Source organism: Sturnus vulgaris, chromosome 8, assembly GCF_052056855.1.
Source record: "Sturnus vulgaris isolate bStuVul1 chromosome 8, bStuVul1.hap1, whole genome shotgun sequence".
NCBI classification, from domain to species: Eukaryota; Metazoa; Chordata; class Aves; order Passeriformes; family Sturnidae; genus Sturnus; species Sturnus vulgaris.
Window position 1 is genome coordinate 29,205,552 of NC_142250.1, and position 18,090 is coordinate 29,223,641.

At 37.6% G+C, this 18,090-nt stretch overlaps 1 protein-coding gene across 3 annotated transcripts in view; it reads right to left on the bottom strand.

Moving 5' to 3' along the window:
- Positions 1-214: 214 nt before the first annotated feature.
- GPAM (glycerol-3-phosphate acyltransferase, mitochondrial) overlaps positions 215-18,090 on the bottom strand; it is a 28,025-nt gene continuing 10,149 nt past the window's right edge. For 2 of the 3 annotated variants that reach the window (XM_088169332.1, XM_088169330.1), the window contains exons 6-21: positions 17,159-17,308; positions 16,352-16,448; positions 15,202-15,338; positions 13,793-13,892; positions 12,894-13,106; positions 12,417-12,530; positions 10,361-10,446; positions 9,309-9,424; positions 8,438-8,508; positions 7,068-7,332; positions 6,434-6,576; positions 5,051-5,128; positions 4,145-4,285; positions 3,257-3,446; positions 3,099-3,157; positions 1,671-1,934 (exon numbers count right to left, since the gene is read on the bottom strand). In XM_088169332.1, the coding sequence (XP_088025458.1) occupies positions 1,818-1,934; positions 3,099-3,157; positions 3,257-3,446; positions 4,145-4,285; positions 5,051-5,128; positions 6,434-6,576; positions 7,068-7,332; positions 8,438-8,508; positions 9,309-9,424; positions 10,361-10,446; positions 12,417-12,530; positions 12,894-13,106; positions 13,793-13,892; positions 15,202-15,338; positions 16,352-16,448; positions 17,159-17,308 (2,077 nt within the window). In that variant the 3' untranslated portion in view covers positions 1,671-1,817. Of the gene's footprint in view, positions 1,935-3,098; positions 3,158-3,256; positions 3,447-4,144; positions 4,286-5,050; positions 5,129-6,433; positions 6,577-7,067; positions 7,333-8,437; positions 8,509-9,308; positions 9,425-10,360; positions 10,447-12,416; positions 12,531-12,893; positions 13,107-13,792; positions 13,893-15,201; positions 15,339-16,351; positions 16,449-17,158; positions 17,309-18,090 lie in introns of all 3 variants that reach the window. The other variant, XM_088169331.1, reaches the window with a different exon arrangement.

Genomic DNA, 18,090 nt, shown 5'->3' on the forward strand with positions numbered 1-18,090 from the left:
GACTTCACAAAACAAATCATGTGTGATGCAGTCAGTCCTGCTGAGACAGCAGAAGGATGTAAGAACACAAGCGACTCAAGGGTCAGTGTTTATCCATATTAATGTAGCTTTGGTTCAGAAATTTTTTAAGTGTTGTAGAGCACCTGGTTTAGTGACAAAACACATGCATCTCACAGTGCTAACAGTATAATGCTAATAAACTATAAACTGCAGCTTTCAAATATTAATAGCATTTAATAAAAAAATTTACAGAAATATTCTTGTTGACAAATGTGCAGTAGAAATGCAAGCTCCTTGGCCACAAACTCGAATTGTGTGCATCAGTTTTGTGCTGGCATAACAGTGCAAGTGCTGGGATTCAAGTATGCTTTTCCACGTTTGTGTTAAGCAACAGATTACATGATGAAGTTTGGGGGATTTTCTGCTCACAAGGCGAGGATGTGAGAATCAAGCAAAGTAATGCAGCAAAGGAAATGTTTAATTTCCCTCATCTAGAAGGCAGAAAGGAGGGAAAACACATTTCACAAGCAAACCAGCTTCACATACCACCAAGTTATTGCTTCAGCTAAATCAGCTGTACTAAAATACAGGACTACAGGCTGCAATCTAATCTGCCCTCACATGAAGAGTAGATGAAATCTACAGTGCAAGTCCTCCATGAAAAAGGATCAAATTGCAACACCAGAGTCCTGTTTCATAGGACAGAATTTATTCATCATTCAGTTTTGCCTATGAATTAATTTTTCTGTAAGTCAGATCACAGTCAAAAGTACATTGTTTCTATTTCTGTGTGTCTACAGGTACTACTTCATGCCAATTTAGGTCTGTTCAACAACAGAATACAATATGAACACTTGTTTCCAAAGAACTGACAAAAATATAGCTGAACTTTTGAGGGACAAAATTAAAACTTATTTCACTGAATCAAGTCTTTACTCCACTTTAAAAAAATCTGACATCCTATTAATTAAAAATAAAACAAAACAAAATCAAAACCGCCCCCCTGAACTTATTAGGTTTTTTTTCAATTAAATAATAATCTAAGATTTTACAAGATATTCACATTCAGGCAACTGTCTCCTGACTCATGTGGCTGAATGACAGATGCCATAATAAAAACAACACTACTCTCACATTCTTCCTGACAGCAGTGATTAGTGCAATTTACCACTGCACTACACAGTTTTAATAGTGCAAGGTGGGCCTGCTGCTGATTCTCACAATCACCTGCTACATGATTATTATTCTCAGATATCTGTACCTGTAATTTTCATTAGAATTTTGGCATTTATGTTAACACTTATGAAAAACTATGGCTTTATCCATGAAGTATATAGCCTACCTAAGCAAAAATTTTAAACCATTTATTTAAAACAATAAAACTGAATTGGAATGAAAGTTACTTGGTTAAGCCATAAGCTGTGTTGCCACTAAACTCAAGATCTCAGGGTTAGCTACAGAACACCAATATGTGTACTTGTGCATCTGTTACAGTCTTTAAAAGTTCACTTAAAATGTAACACTGATAAAACTTTTTTTACATCTAATTCTAATAATTTATCTCATTTTTTGCAACATGTTTAATTACTTGTATCGAAAGTGTCATCTGAGTTTCGCTGTATTACAACAGGACTGGGACTGTAAGAAATCCATAAATGCACACGTAAGAAGGCACTTGTCTTCCAGTAGTTCAAGTCAGAGAAGGCCTTACCCAGACAGTGGCACCTTACAGTTTGAAGGATTAGCAAATGTCCCCAGGCTTTGCCACAGTCTCAAAACCTGTCCTCGTGTCCCTGGACAAAGGTGCTGTGTGTGGTCTATAACACCATGAAGCTCATGACGAATTCCAGCAGTCTCTGCCTGTTGCGCTGAGGTAGGAACGTAGTGCCAAGCTCCAAAATGACATCTTTCTTTTGCTGAGTCTGCTTGAAAACCTGAAGCACAGCATGAACACATGTAAGCATCACCATGTTAAAGGAACCTCCTCTCTTCTGAGACTAAAATGTTATGGTCTGTACTAAGTTTTCTCTCGTTTACAAGACTTCTTTCTTTTCACTTCCTGAAGGCTTAGATGGCAATGTCTTTAGGTATTACAAGAATTCACTCAATGTTGAAGCCCTTCAGGGGTTATGGAAGAAAAGAAATTGAGACAGTGCAGGATAAACAGCCAAATCTTAAAAGTGAGGGACAAAAAAAGCAAAGGCATCCAACTGAAAGTGCAAGCACTTTAAAAACAAGAATTCAGATGCTATGCTATAATAGATGCCCAGCAAGTATTATCTAGTTCTACTTTTCATTCTAGTTTATCCTGCTGTTGGAAAATGATGGATTCAATACGTGCTTTCCTCACAGCTATTCAGAGTCCAGAGGAAGATACCTTTACTAGGCCAACTATTGTTCGATTATTCAATATGTAAGAATTTAAAGGTAAACACTTCAAAACCCACACCCAGCAACATTTTGCCTAAATGTCAATACTTTCAAAATTATAATGCTGTATCTTATCTGGCATTCAGAAAGCCATGCCGGTCTGATGAAAAAACACTTCACTTGCAAATCTAGATGAGTGATTTATAACTTAAAATACTAGTGGTATAACACAAAATTGAATGTTTATCTTAAAGAACACCTGCTTCCTCATGGTGAACACTGAAGGTGTATAAGTATGGTTCTTCTGGAGCATCAATCACTGCTAAGCCAAAATTCAATACCTAATGCTTTTTCAAAGATTTAAGTAGACTTCAAAATTAAATTTAGCTGTTACTGAGCACAGAACATGCTCTCAGCCTTTCAATATTGTTCAATAGGGACACAGAGTAGAACAGAGGAACTTCATTTGCTGTGAATAAAAATGTCTAGTCACCCAGCCATCCAGACACGCCTTCCCAGGGGCAAGAAGTGCCCTGTTCTGCAGCTTGTGCTCTCTGCTACAGCCCTCAGCCTGAAGGAAACCAAAATGCTCCAAACCCACAATACATTTCCACAGATACCTTCAGTGATTTTAAAATGACACTGTACAGATTTCTTGAAATGTCCAAGTTGTGCTCATTATTGAAATGAAATTTAACAGTCATCAGCTCTGAGCACCAGACACTTACTCCAATTTCCTTGAAGACTTTCACCGCATTTTTCACGTGACTGTAGGTAGCACTTTCAGCTGCAAGAGAGAAAACCCAGAGATAAACAAACTGAAGTTCAATTTGGGCTACCTCGTGGTAGAAAGAACAGAACCAGTTCCAAAAGCAGTTTAACATACCATACACAGCAACATTCTTCTCCGTCCTGCTTATTAAGTGCCTGTGTAGCTTCTGAATATATTCAGACTCTAAAACAGGACCACTGAAATTGTGCACAAAGATGACAGCAGAGCTGTATGCCTCCAGTAACGGTCCCAGTAACCTCTGCAGGAAAGTGATGTACTGCTGGTGCTCTTGAGACTGGCTCACCTAAGAAAAGGGAACAAAAGGTTCAGTGACAGAGACCAGTGGAAACCAGAAACGACCTGCAAGGCATAACGTGGCAAACAAAATAAAAACAAAAGCACAAAAACTTGTATTAAAACAAGTGTGGGGAGCATAGCAAAAATAGGACAAAACAGGCACTGGACATCACAGAGCAACACTATTTTTTCCTCTTCCAGAGTATTACTATTTTCCCAAGATAAAATTGAAGACATCCTGCTGTTTTGCAGCCAACAGAAGGGATGCCCTACATTCACAGAGACAGACAGAAATTTTCAAGTGTTAGCAAGATAGCCTGAAGAGTGTTTGTGTCAGCTCTGAGAAAACTAGTAATATATCTAATATATCAACATAAGTAATCTATGAAATGAAATAAAGGTTGAATATAAATACCAGCTGGATGTGCCACTTTTAGACTGCATGAAAAGAATAAAACCAAGATACTTGAATCTTTATCAGTTTTCAGGACTCTAACCATTGCTCTTCCATCTCCCTGTAAAGATTGTTTATGTTTCTCCAGCTGTTTTCCTCATGGGAAGGAGACAAATGGACTATCCAAAAATACTAACATTGCAAACAAACAACCCTGCCCCCAACAAAAAAATTATCAGTATTTGTCCTGAATAAGTAATTTATATCTCTCACAAGAGGGTTCAACATTAGTAGCCTAAGGAAATTATTACCTTCAAGTAGCAATCTCTCTGCTCCTCTCCAAAATCACTGTCTTCATCTTCCTCATCACTTCTCCAAGATATTGGCTCAGGGAGTTTTTTATTCCACTGCTGGTCTGTAAGACTGGGGCTAACATCCTCCTGATCATCCTGCTTAAATTTCAAAAACAAGGTGGTAAATAGGTAAAGCTCCAAATCCAGGCAAGCAATAGGTTTATTTTATAATCTCATCTGACTTAATGCATTTATTAACCAGTATCTAATGGAAGCAGGTGAGACTCAATTACAGGCAGCATTGAGAAAAGGAGAGAGAAGAGACATTTGGTGAAAAAGACTGAGGTTTTTTTCTTGCTTCCTCCTGGGTGCCAAGGCTTGTTTACTGTGCACAAAAAGAAGTTTATGAAGCAAAGAGATGCTTAATCAGCTGCCTCTACTCTTAAGGTTTTCTTTGCACTGTGCACCTCTGGCAAACTAACACACAGCAACTCCCTTAGAGCCCTGACACTGCAAGCTGAGGAGTTTTACAGTAATTCTGAGATCAATGAATAGGAATTAAAGAATGACAAAAGGTCTGGACTCCTGACTCCTCTAGAGTAGAAAGTAAAAATCCATGTAGCTATGCTATATTTGAAAGAGCTCCAATAAAAAAATAAATCCCAAGTCTCAAGTCAGTACAAAAAATACCTGTCTTCCTTAGTAGCATTACTGGAAAAATGAAATGACACAGAGAGTCATGAAGCATCACAGGCTGACTGTACCCAACTGTGTGACGCTTATGAACAGGAATGAAGCAGCCTCAGTCCTGGGCACGTTGTTACAAGCTTTCAGTAACAACATACACTTAGAACAGGTCTCACAACTAAGCATAAACCACCTATAGTACAGTACACTACTCCTACAGTATTTCTGCCACTTTACCTCAGCCACCAGGAGAATGCCATACTGGATCAGCCTTTCCACAGACTCATGGCAAACTTGATAGATCACCTGGCAAGGCTGCACAACATAAAAGGAATGCAATGAAAAAGTCACATCCATTACACCCATTACAGCAACATCACTCCCTGTTCAGTATGAGTGTTTTAGATACAGCAGTATTATTTCTTTTATGCAAGCTATTAAACTTTTATCAGCATGATCCCAAAGCACCATTCTTGTGTTTATCCTGACAGACATTTAAAAAAATTATAGTGAAATAGGATATTTAAAACATGTCCAGGATTTTTCCGAAATGCATTACCACTGGTAGAAAGCCACATTAAATATTCTCCCTTTTTAACAGCCTCTAACCAGATTTTAGTTTGTTGACAATTCTGGAATAAAATCATAAAATTATTGAAACTCATAACAGTGATCTGTTTGGAATTCAAAGGAAACTACACTTTCAAGAAATTTTCATACATTTTGAAACTGAATAAAAAACCCCAACCTCTTTTATATTTTTCATAATCATTTAGGAAATATTTTCTTAGTTAAAAAAATAATAATCAAAAAGCAGAAGGATAATATTACTAAAGAACTCCAGTATATGAGATAACATTACTACCCAGGCAAAAATACTGAATTTGGCTTATGCTTCCGTGCACAAGCACAAATCAAATATGAGTACAAATCTAAGAACTAATTCAAGAATCTCTAGAATTTCAAGTAACTTCTACACATAAGAAAAAAGAACATCTAGCACTTAAAATTGAAAGTATGCAGAGTCTGAAGAGTGAGATAACATCAGCTCTTGTCAGTGTTTTGTAACCATTAAAACTGAAGTCAGGCCATGTTTAAAATTGCCACTAAGTACTAGGTGTGGCACAACATGAGTACTGCACTCCTATGCAAATAAGGGATATCTTTAGAATATGGAGCCTTATTTCCCAACATAATTTCTATCCCCTGTGCAAACTCATCGGAGCTGGGTACTCACAAAGACTTTTGTTTCCTTTGTTAAAAAATAAAATCGTTTGGGCAGAAAGCAAATACAGCAGTGATGATCTAATGACAGGAATGACAAAATACGTTAGAGAAGCTGCTCTCCCAGCTTCTCACAACTCCAGGTAGGCTTCTTAATGCTGCCTTTCTCAGGAAAGGCCTAAAGCACAGCAGAAATGTCCCAGGCCCAGCCCAGCATCACCCACTTCAGCACTTGCAGGAGCAGCAGGTGGCACTCAGTGTGTGACAGCATTGACACCACCATCATCACACTGACTGACAGTGAACAGAGCAGAGCTGTGACACTTGCAGAAAGCATCCTGTAATTTTAAAGTAACAAGCAGAACAAAAACTGGACAATGCAATGCAATTACTTACCAAAGATACAGTGAATTCATTAGAAAGCAAATAGCACAAGCTGGCAGCTTTTCTGACCAGGTGTTCCTGACTGATTAAACTGGGAGAAGCACCACTGGTACCATTTCTGCACCTCCTGCTCTGAATCGCGTGAAGACTGCAGGCTGGAGCAGAAACAAACACAGGCAAAGTTTAATTTTCCAAAGAGCTTCATGGCAAAGGAAAACATCAAACTTCTGTTCTGCTCACTTCAGTCAAATATTACACGTGCAATTCAAGAAAAAAGACAGATTTAACCACTATTTTGTGTCCAGTAATGTCAGATCAAAACAAAATCTCATTAAATTACTGCTCACCAAAGCACAGGTTTTGCCATGTTGGCTCAGAATTCTGATAGTGCCTTGCCTATGGCAGTGACCAATACACAAATACTTCCAAGAAAGATAAAGGATGAAGGGAAAAAAGAACAGAAATATTCCTCAAACAAAATACAAGTTTGCTTTAAAACTCTTTGTTAAGGTAAACATGGGTTGAAACAGGAAGCAAAAAAATATATTAAAGTAAACAACATGAGAAACTGATGGAGATTTTTGTGCAGATGCTTTGACTTCAGGGGTTACAAGAAAATCTTTCCATAATAAACCCCAGAACATACCAATAACAGCCTCTTTAATGAATACATGAAGTAGTCCATTGCTGTAGAAGTTGAGTTCAAAGACAGCAGGTATTGTGATGCTGGGAGTGACGAAGAACTCATTGTTTCTGCTCGTGTTTGTGATATTTACACAGTTCCCCAACAAGTGGATGGCATGCATGACAACATCATCTGAGTTCCCTGAAAATCCCAAGTCAAAGTCACGGGCTAGAACCTCCTCCTTCATAGAGAAGAAATCTTCTACCAGTCTGGAAAGATCAGTTCCCTAGAAATAAACACAGAATCACACAGTTAAACAATTTTTCTGCACAGGTGCCTATCAGTAAACCACATAATCAAGTATAGATCAAACACAATAAATGCCAATAATCCAAAGCACAACAGTCATATCAGAAAAACTGATTTTCACTGAGTTTTGATGAAGTAGTTCTGCACGCAATGTGGATGTAATTATATTTTACAGCCATGGAACTATTTGGGAATGCAAGGTTTTTCTTTGCTTCATGGTTTGTTTCACAGCCTGCAGAGACCTGAATACCCCAAGATATCTCAAGACCATGTCAGAGGTATCATATTTCCATTACCTATGCTATAAAGTGGGGGAATATTGCACTTAACAGAACTGAACAACCGGTCTGGAACATGAGGAAAAGCTTTTCCTCAGGAGCCTCCTTTTCTTATTTTCTGTCAGGATGGAGTCAGATCACATTGTAAAATGCTTCTTTGATTCCACTGTTTTAGGAAATTGGAAAGACTGGACTGATGAGAATGGTGACACTTCCTCCACAAGCAGGATTATACAACTGACCAATGTTTTTCCATTTGTTCTCAATTTACGTGCAATAAAAGCTTCAGATTTAAAGGAATTTTAGAAAAAAAACTGCAAAACAAACTTGTAGGAGGAAGAAAACTTCTTCCAACTCTCATGCACAAGATTTCAGGTAAACATTAGTATCATTCTGCCATTGTGATATAGTACTTTAGTACTGAGGAATAGAAAAATCTATTTGGAAATTAATGGGACAGTTTCTAGAGTATTCTATAGTGATTTGAGATCTAAAAAACAACCCTAATACAATAAATGAAACCTATGTAATCTTAAAAAAAACCGTAACATTTTGAATTACAAAAATCTATTTCCACATGAGTATTTATTATCATCCCATCAATACTGGCTCATGTTCAAGCACCCACTGCTAACTAAAATATCAGCACTCAGACTACCTGAAATCCATTTTAATTTAAGTGCATCTTTCTTTTTTTTTTTATCAGGATCATGCAATAGTAAAATCCATACTTTTTTTTTCTTTTTAGATAAGTTAACAAGGCCAAAGCAATGTTTGGCTATTCAAGCAGCACAGAAGTCTTACCTGCCTGTGTCTGTACAGCAACAAACAGGCAACAATGTGGGTAGACATCACAGCACAGGACTTGTCAGCAGCTAGAGGTGAACAAGATAAACTTGTTAAGCACCTGAGATATTCAGAACACCATTACAAATGAAAGAGTACCCCTATATATAACATATAAACATATATTATTAAAAATAATAACAGCAGTGATGTGGGCACAGAACTGTACCCACCGAATGAAATACAAAGTGTATTATGTCTGTCTGGAGACAATATTAAAGTAATCCAAGTAACTTGGACTAAGAAGGCCAAATAAAACTTAAATATTTACTAAGGTAAGTACTGTTTTCTGTGCATCTCTGGTACTACAAACCACAGATCTACTGACTGAAGCACACACCACATAACCTATAAAACCTGGCAACACTGGTCCTCACAGCTAGATGAGCTCATGTATGATAATGCCATTAAAACACTCCAATAGCTCATTACATGAAGGGACAAGCAATGAGTGCATCAATATGACAATCAAGCACTTCAGAGTACAGAAAGTTTAGTGTACTAGCCTAACAAACAGAACAAAAATCTACTTGATCAGAAAAAGAGTTTATTAAACTTTGAAGAGGAAGGAAGGAGACAAAGGATGGAGAATTGTCAAGATTATGTAAGTTGTGAAATGATCACCTGAATGGAGACAATTAGGAAGTGTGAAATTACCACACAGAAAATTCATGCTGTCAGCAAAAGCAAACCGGGAGCTGACAGCAACCTGCTCCAGTGGAAGGTGTCCCTGCCCATGGCAGGGGGATTGAAATGAGATAATCTTTAAGGTCCCTTCCTATCCACACCACTCTATCATTCTGTGGCAGTGATACTCTTCAGCACTTACTGAACAAAATGTGCTCAGCCAAGTTGGATATCAGCTCTCTCCTGAAGGGTTCGCTGGTGATATCCCTGGAGTTGGGCAGCGAGGCCTCTGCACTTTCATCCACCGTATCATTAGATCTGAACACAGAATAAAAATTAACACGATGACACTTACATTCTGATCAAAATGTAAAGTAATATAAACTGATTTTTATATACACTAAGTGAACCACAGCAAAAATATCATTACAGTCTGGTAAGGGCAGAAAATGTTACCAGCAAAAAGCTCTACCAATTTTTCCTAACTACTTCTTTGCACTGCACAATAATCCATTATAAGACTACCAAAAGAAAAATCACAAGCTTTTTCTATGGCTACTCATGACTTTCTGTAACACCAATTGCCCTTTTTCCTTCAAGGAATATGGACAACAGTAGAAAAGCAAATTTGCCTGAAAAACAGAGCCCAGTCTTTCTACAAACTAGAAATGGTCTTTCGTATGGACTTACAACTTTTTAAAGGTACAGGACTGACTTCGTCCCCACCAGGACCACACAGGTTTGTATAACTCCTGAAAAAGCCAGCTAAAGTGTATATCTATGTAATAAATGCAGAACTAACCCTTGAGCAGTTTTGCAGTTCTGACAGCCACCTCCTTGAAAACAAGGAGTACTCACTCACTCACAGGTCCTATTTGCTTTGGAATTATTCCATAAACCTTGTGAAATGTTTGTGAGGTTTAAAACCAAATCCTTTATTTTTCACTAAGCATGTAATTTTCCCCCTTATATTATTCCATAAAATTTATAAACAAACCAGCAGAGGTTACTCAATTTTTTAAAAAAAGGAAAGAAGTCTACATGAATTTATTTGAACAGGACTCATCAGGAAGAATGTAACTCTTATAATAAATTGCAGTTATAACTGCCTAAGTTTTGCACTTTTGTATAAACAATTCAATTGTCCATGTGGAAATCAAGCACTGCTTCGAATGTAATGCAGAACACTAAAATGATAAACAAACAAATCCCAACCTGTTTTCCCTTTTAACAACACTCCAAAAAAATCTCTACCTTGATGGAAGTATAGCTGGTAACAAAGCTTGTTCCAAAGAAAGAGGAGCAGGCACAGGTTTTTGGCTTTGGCTGTTTACATATTCCTGTCAAAAAAAGACTTGTTATTTTTTGTACTCTTTCCATCTTATTCTTACATTTAACTGATAATGCTATTACAGGAAAAAGACAATTATTCAATAAGGCAACTGCTTAAAAATAGCTCACACTAAAAAAACAGTAATAAGGTCAGAGATATTAAAAGTTTTCAACCGCTTATTCACTTTTGACTATTTTATGCAAAAAGCAGACTTCCCACAGCAAGGAGTCTGTACTTCATAAAAAAACCTGCAATGAAAACAACACATAACCTCTGTCAGCACCCTGCAGAGAACAAATCCTTTGAGACAGTTCCACGATTAAATTAATGAGAACTGCCTCATTAACATGAGTGAGAGCAAAGCCTAGCACCCATTCAGAACCAGCATGGAGACTGTAATTATTGCTTACTCCTGCCTTCCTCAAATGCCAGGAGAGAGAACTTCTCCAAGGGAAAACACTAGCGTACAAAACTACAGCTGCCAAGACACAAACTAAAGCCCCCAGGAAGCAGGCAGGGTACTGCATGCTTGGAATTCCTTAATCCAAATTTCTCAAAAGCCAAACTCCTCTCCTTATAGGTTAAAATTTACACTCTTCTGTTTTCAGGACACCGTGTTCCCTCAGTTTCTGTAAAGAATGGGAAACTAAAGAGCCACTTAACCTGCTGGTCAGGAAAACAGTTCCCTCCCAGGAAAGCTGCTTAAAAGACTTCCACAGCCTCTTTCACACTCTCTTCTACTTCTAAGCCTGTGCTCACAGAACTGCAGACGCCCAAAATTAACCCCCAAAGCTCATCTGCTTTAGAAAAACCTGCAGTAACACAACTACAGTTACATTTCTGCAAATCTGAGCTAATTTATACAAATTTAAATTATTCATGATTTAAGGACTTATGTTATTTATTACTGTTCTGGAGCACAATAAGGAACATAGGTATAAATAAGACCTGACAGAAGCTCCTGGGAAGGTACAGAGTGATTAGCATTTCACTAGATTAAGAGGGCAGATAACCCTCTTTTCCTTACACTGATCCAAGAAGAGTTGTTAACTCCCTACCAAGAATAGCCCAAGCCTTTGCCTTTGGAAGTGAATTAGTATCTTTCCCTACTACACTAATTATAATGCAGTGCAGCCGGTCACAATAATTTCATGCTGTGGTAACTGAACCCTCCAAACCTCTCCAACCCTACTGCTTTTCTGAGAGAAGTAGGGCAGAAAGAAGAACACCTAATTAATTTGAATAATGTTCTAGTAAGTTGCTGTTGCAGTGCTTAATCTCATTAAAGTCACACTAAAAATAAGGTATACTGTGACAGAATACAGATTAGTGAAATGTAGATTAGTACCAGCAGATTCTGCAAAGAGATCAGAGAAAATTTAGAGTAAAGGCAGACACTGCTACACTATCCCATCCTCTGAGAAACTATAGAACAGTATATGGTGAAGTACTGTAGGTAAAAGTTGTGAACTAATAATGAATGATGACTTTCAAAGAATATATAGATTTTTATGATATATTACCCATGACACTTTCATAGCTACTAATCTGCTTAGCAATTTTAAAAATCTATTCGGATAAATGCCCTTCCTCAACCACTGCAGATGTCATTAAACTGGAAAACAGTATTCAGCTTCCTTCAACTCCAAATGTCTCTACAATGTAAAGAATTACTAAATAGTAGAAGAATAATTTTAAAGATTGCTTGTTAAACAAACAAAAAATCCCACCAGTAAAAATACTTAGACTGTTTCAAAACTAATATATCAACTCTGAGACTATTTCAGCTTAAAACAAGTGTGTCCAAAGACTCACACATTCATCAAAAACAGGGATACTTTTGTCCTGTCAGAATGGACTGACACAGATAATGCTAGTGATGATAACCCCAAAGAGAAAATCAAAATAAATGTGTCCCACGATTGAAATACCAAAAATGTCAAACTGTCAAAAAGACTTTCAAGATGCCAAACTTACTTTTAAGGAAAATGGTTGTGCAAAATCTACTCTGACACACCCATAATTCTTCCGCAGCATTCTGAAGACTCCTCTAGCTATACTCCAAAGGCTTTCATTCTTCTTAGGCTTGCCCTAGAAAACATAGGTGGTTGTTTTGCTTTTCTTCCATTTGCAAGTAAAAGGTTATGTTTAAAATTAAAATGCATGCAACAGCAGACAAAGCAAGGCCAGAGCTTTTGACACACCTTGTAACTTCAAGTAAATCTAGAGAACTATTTTTCTCTGTAGATATCCCCTTGAACATATTACTTGTCATGTCATGAATTTGCATTTGGAAGTGTGTCACCTGTACCTCAGCACTCCCCATTTTGTGACTCATGGCTCAACACAAACCATGAGACCATGGAAGAGAGGACGACCACAACCTTTAACTATGTTTTCCTGCACATAAGCAGAAAGTTCCCTAGGCAAAACAAGTTGTTGGATTGCTCTTACCAGCTGTTCACTGTTATAGTGACCTTCAATTATGCGATCATAGGAGATTCCCACAGGTATAATTAGGACATCGGGAGTAGCATTTGAGAAGAGAGCATCCACCACCACAGACAAAAGCCCAGCTCGAGCTCCAGATGTCTTTCCACTTCGAGACCGTGTGCCTTCCAAGAATATTTCTAGAAACTGCTGCTGTCTCAGCAATTCTTCTATGTGCTGAATACAAAAAGATCGGAAAAGAGAAAAAATAAGTATCCAATCATATTGGGATACATATGTATAATAACATACAATTGTATTTCAAATATATTGTTGGCATCCATTTCCTTTTGAAAGCATTGGAAGATCGTGACTTGGCATGAGTACTTGTGGAAAGAAAAACCCCAGAAATTAATTAATGCCTGACACAAGACCAGACCTATGTGCAACTGAATTTGCATGAATATACGAGCAGTATAATGGCATTTGCTCAAAAAGCATCTCTAGCAGTGATGCAGTTGATTTGCATTCATCTTTTCTTCTGGTTCCCCAGCACATCCCATCTTCCAAAATGCCGATACAGCTACTACACTGAATGGCACAAAGGATTACATCAACCCATCACGAGCAGAGACTTCATTAGGACATGAGTGAAACAAGCTAAGTTAACTCAGAGAGCATTAATTACACATTCTTTCATAAGGATTATGCAAGGTGGATATCTGCTCATCCTCAAAGGGGCTGAGCATGCAACTTTCTTTATTCTATAAATTCAAACCTTCATGCAAAAACGAATCCCCTTTATGCAGCATAAAACTTAAGAAAAATTCAAAGCAATAAATACATCTCCAGAGTGATGGAACTCACTTTCCCACTTGCCACCCAAGTAAAATACTACCTACAGAAAGACAAGAAATACACACCACGTAGAGCAAAGCTCTGTACAGGAAATCCTTACGACCGTCAGGGTTCTGATCCAACTTCCGACGGATGAAAAATCCTCCCAGCTTGCGGATCAATGTGCTACACACCAAAGAAGGATTACACTCATTGATTTCAGTTTGCAGGAAACTACTACACCTCCAACAAATAATTCCTTGTACACAACAGGGATTCAAGTAACTGAAATTCTTAAAGACTAAAATGTATTACACTACTTGCACATGATGGGATATTGCACATGATATTTCACTTATGAATAGGCTTCTTTACACTGTCTTGCTCCATTTCACTGCCTTGACAGGCCACTGGCCAGGAGATTGTTGCACACTAAGATGCTGGTGACCCATGTAAGAGTTAACCTGAGCTGGTCCAAATCCGTGCTGTGCTGCACAGACTGCGTGGCCTGCATGCCCGTGGTGTGCTGCACACTCCCCTCAGCTGCAAAATCAGCTCAGCCAGCTGATTTTAACATAGCAATCTGCAGGCAGCTCCCATTTGGCACCAGCAATTACACCACCTGCATGGTCCTCCTGCATTTATCTCTTAGTGTAGCAAGAAGTTCTCATGAGGACATCTCTTCTGCTTGACAGAAGCAATGATGAATAGGGTTGTTTTCTTGCAAGAAAATCCTTTACTGGCTCAAAAGACCAAATAGGAATACTCCTTTCTGCAGACAGGGTGCTATGTGTGGATCATGGGCCTGCTGAATGCAGCAGAATTCAAGGTGCCCAGCTCCTAAAGTAATGTTAGACTATCTATGCTAAACTTTCTTTATTCTGCTGGCCCTAAGAACTAGCTAACTAATTGATATTTTATATGAATGCCCTTTTCACTGGGATTTTGACAGGCCAGCACCTACTGGTGTAAAACATCCTCGAATTCAAGGTATTCCCCTTCTTTCCTCATAATTTCCTATATCTTCTGTTTTTTTAAGATATCAAATATGCCCAAATTCTGTCTCAATTGCAAAACATTACCTAAAATACCTCAAGTTCTTCAGCCATCAGTAATATAAACACAGACTCAAGTAGAATATTTTTCCACAAAGTATTATTCACCTAATACTGTTGCTGCTCATTAGCCAGCTCACTAAACTGAAGCTCACGAAGAGCAGTCCATTCACAACTCTTTCTCTGATATCATCTTTCCTTAGTCACCTAACCATTTTGAGACTCCAAAAAAGGAGTATCCTTCCTCCTTACCCTACTAAGGTTGTAACAGAGCTTCTCAGAAGGATGCTGTGATGCTCCCTCTCTGAACATGTCATAGGAACCAAAGAAGTTCTACATGATGGCCCAATAACAGTCAGATAATTTTATATTTGGACATTTTGTGCAATAGATCAGATCCCACCACCTCAGTCTTATTTCAAATAAGGAGAGGTCATTACCTGAAGATGGGGATGTTGAGATTGTTCCCTGCAGCTATGTAGGGTGCTTTGATGTTATGGCAGAAAAGAATGAATGTAAGAAGCAGGTAGTCAATGTGGGATTTGTGAACAGGCAAAAAGATAAGAGGCAAATTCATCTATGGTGGGGAGAGAAGGAAAAAAGAAACAATTCAGTTGGTAAGAAACATGCAATATTATTCCTTTTCTTAAATCCACTGTTGAGATTGCTATTATCATCTCATCTGAACTGAAAGTATTTCCATGTAACCATAACTGAGTCTGTTTACTCCTGGCTTTCCTTCAGCTGGGACAATGAGAACATTCTAGTCAATTTGTCCTTAGTTTTCATGGACTGTAGTTTTCAATTGTATCCATTACATTAACAATGATTAATCTCCCAGTTTCTTCAGACTCACAGTGTTGAGACACTAATCAAACAACTGAATCAAAACCAAAAAAAGGGATGTGGAAAACTCCTCACTGCCACCAAAGTACTGGTATTTCTATTGGATATTAGCAACGATTTATGAATAGTGGGTTTCCCAAACATAGTATTCAAAAAGATCCAGAAAAGAACAGGAACTTTTCTATTTGTTTCATTTATCTAATCAATATTTCTAAGGTAAATCCTGCAAGAAGAGTTAATTCATTTGAGTGTAAAGAAAATGGCAATATTTTGGAGTTTGTTTGACCAATTTCAATAAATGTTGAAAAACTGGAAATAGATTGCTAGTAAGAAGTAGGAAGTTTTTTTCTTAAAAGCTTTTATGCCAAATCACAGTAAAAATGAAAAGTCCTGACTAGATCTACTAATTTATTTGCTGGCTGCCCCAGCTCAAGAAAACAGAGATTATGCTGGATGCAAGGTTATCTGAGATAATCATTCAGCCTGATAGTTAAAATTTGATCCTGAATCAAAGGTAAGCCCAGAGTTCACATAATATTTTAGGTTGCACAACTCTAGGAGCATATATTTAATTAAGAACACTGTTTCATAGTGTTCTTATTGTATTTCAGATATGAAACAATTCTACCTACAATTGCATTTCATACAGACTTAGCAGAACTCTCACAAAAACGGAAGTGCTGCAAACATTATTAGAAACTAATTCAGAAATCTACCTCACTGGATTTTCCCACCCTCCCTTACCTCTGTTGCTGCTTTGACCATTTCTATTTGACCTCTGTGGATCTGGATATTCCAGAAGAAGCTGTTAAACAACTTCAGTAACACCCAGCCAGTCAACCTAGGGGAACACAAACACAATTCAAAAAGCTTCATTTATTTCTGCCTCTGTTTTATATTGCTTCTGTATGACTAAAGGCAAAGCCAGTTCATCTGATAACTTATATTCAAACAAAATTACTATAAAATCCAATTGCTAAACAAGGTTTTGCCTATGATTAGTAGCCACATTTCAGCCTCCTCTGTTATGACACAAATCTTGTATCAACCTCAGTGAAGGCTGTGAACTAGGAAAATGATAAAATCATCCTTAGTAGTAAATGTAGACACTACAGGAGAAGATTTTATCTAAAATAAGACTCTCCTTGAAATTTACAAATTATAACGTTGAATAACCAAATGGAAAAATTGTCCTTCAGTCTATGATGCTGCAGATAGATGCTCTTGCCCATATGAGCTTGAAACAACAAACGATGCCAATACTGGTCTAAGTATTAGCACCAAAACTCGTTTTGGGAGAAAATGAAAAGTTTGTATTTAATCTTTTCTTAAGATATATTCCTTAGAAAGGCAGAGGATTTCAGCTGCATCTGAAAATTAAGATTAATTACTATTTTATTAGCTAACATTAAAAAGGGGATTTTTGTGAGTAATGTATTTTTAGAATAATTATTATTTCTGCATCATGCGTTACAAGATCTGTTGGTATTATGCAGACAAGTTTGTCCATCCTTCCATTCACTGACAATATCAATGACACATTTTTCTTACCTGATTAAAGCAGGTGACACATTTGCCACCATTTCCTGGAGAATTTTCCTAGCTTTTTTCTTCACTTTGTTGATAGCTTTAGGATCCGTCTGAACAAAACTACCTGGAGTACTTGGTTCAGAAGCTTCATCTACAATGGCCTTCTGGACTCTAATATTAAAAAGTAAAGTTTATGAGACAGCTCCACAACAGAAGAGTCCAAGACACAGACAACAACAGCTCAGAATGAGCTATGCATTATTACAGGAGTAACTGGCAGACATAAAAAGCATCCACACTGAACTATTGTGTACTCCAAACGCATTATATTGAATTTAGTTTTATAAGCTCTAATTTAAGAGCTTATAAATTTAAGAGCTTGACTGAATGGGCTCAAAGGTGAGTACATGAAACAGTGTGTACACAGTTCACAGGTACTAGTATTAAGTGACTGCCAATTTTCTGAAATGCTTAATAAAGTTAACAATTCAGGGAAATGGGTGCAATCTCTTTTTTGTTAATGTTTTCTTTTTCCTGCCACAGCAACTTCACTTACCTCATTAGACAGATTTATGCAGTTGCTATTTTGAACTTCTAGATTATTGATGCCCTTGAATTTTCAGTTTTACAAGTCCAACAAAATTTTATAAAGGCTACTTTCCCCCTTTAAAACATACCCAAGAGACAGTAAGTGGCTTTAACACACCATGACTGTAGCACAATGCAGTCTGCTTTACTTTTCAAAAGCAACACTATCATCTTCAAAGGGGACTCATGCTTTAAAAATTCAGGAGAATTAGGAATGTTAATGCAGGCAGTGTGTGCCCTCTGACAAAAGTAGCCTCAAGGAGCAAGCGTGCAGATGAATTTCTTTGTGTCCAAGGAAAACTGATACCTAAACAGCTGATCAGGGGCTCAAGATGCCATTTAAAATGAGGCATATGAAACAGAAA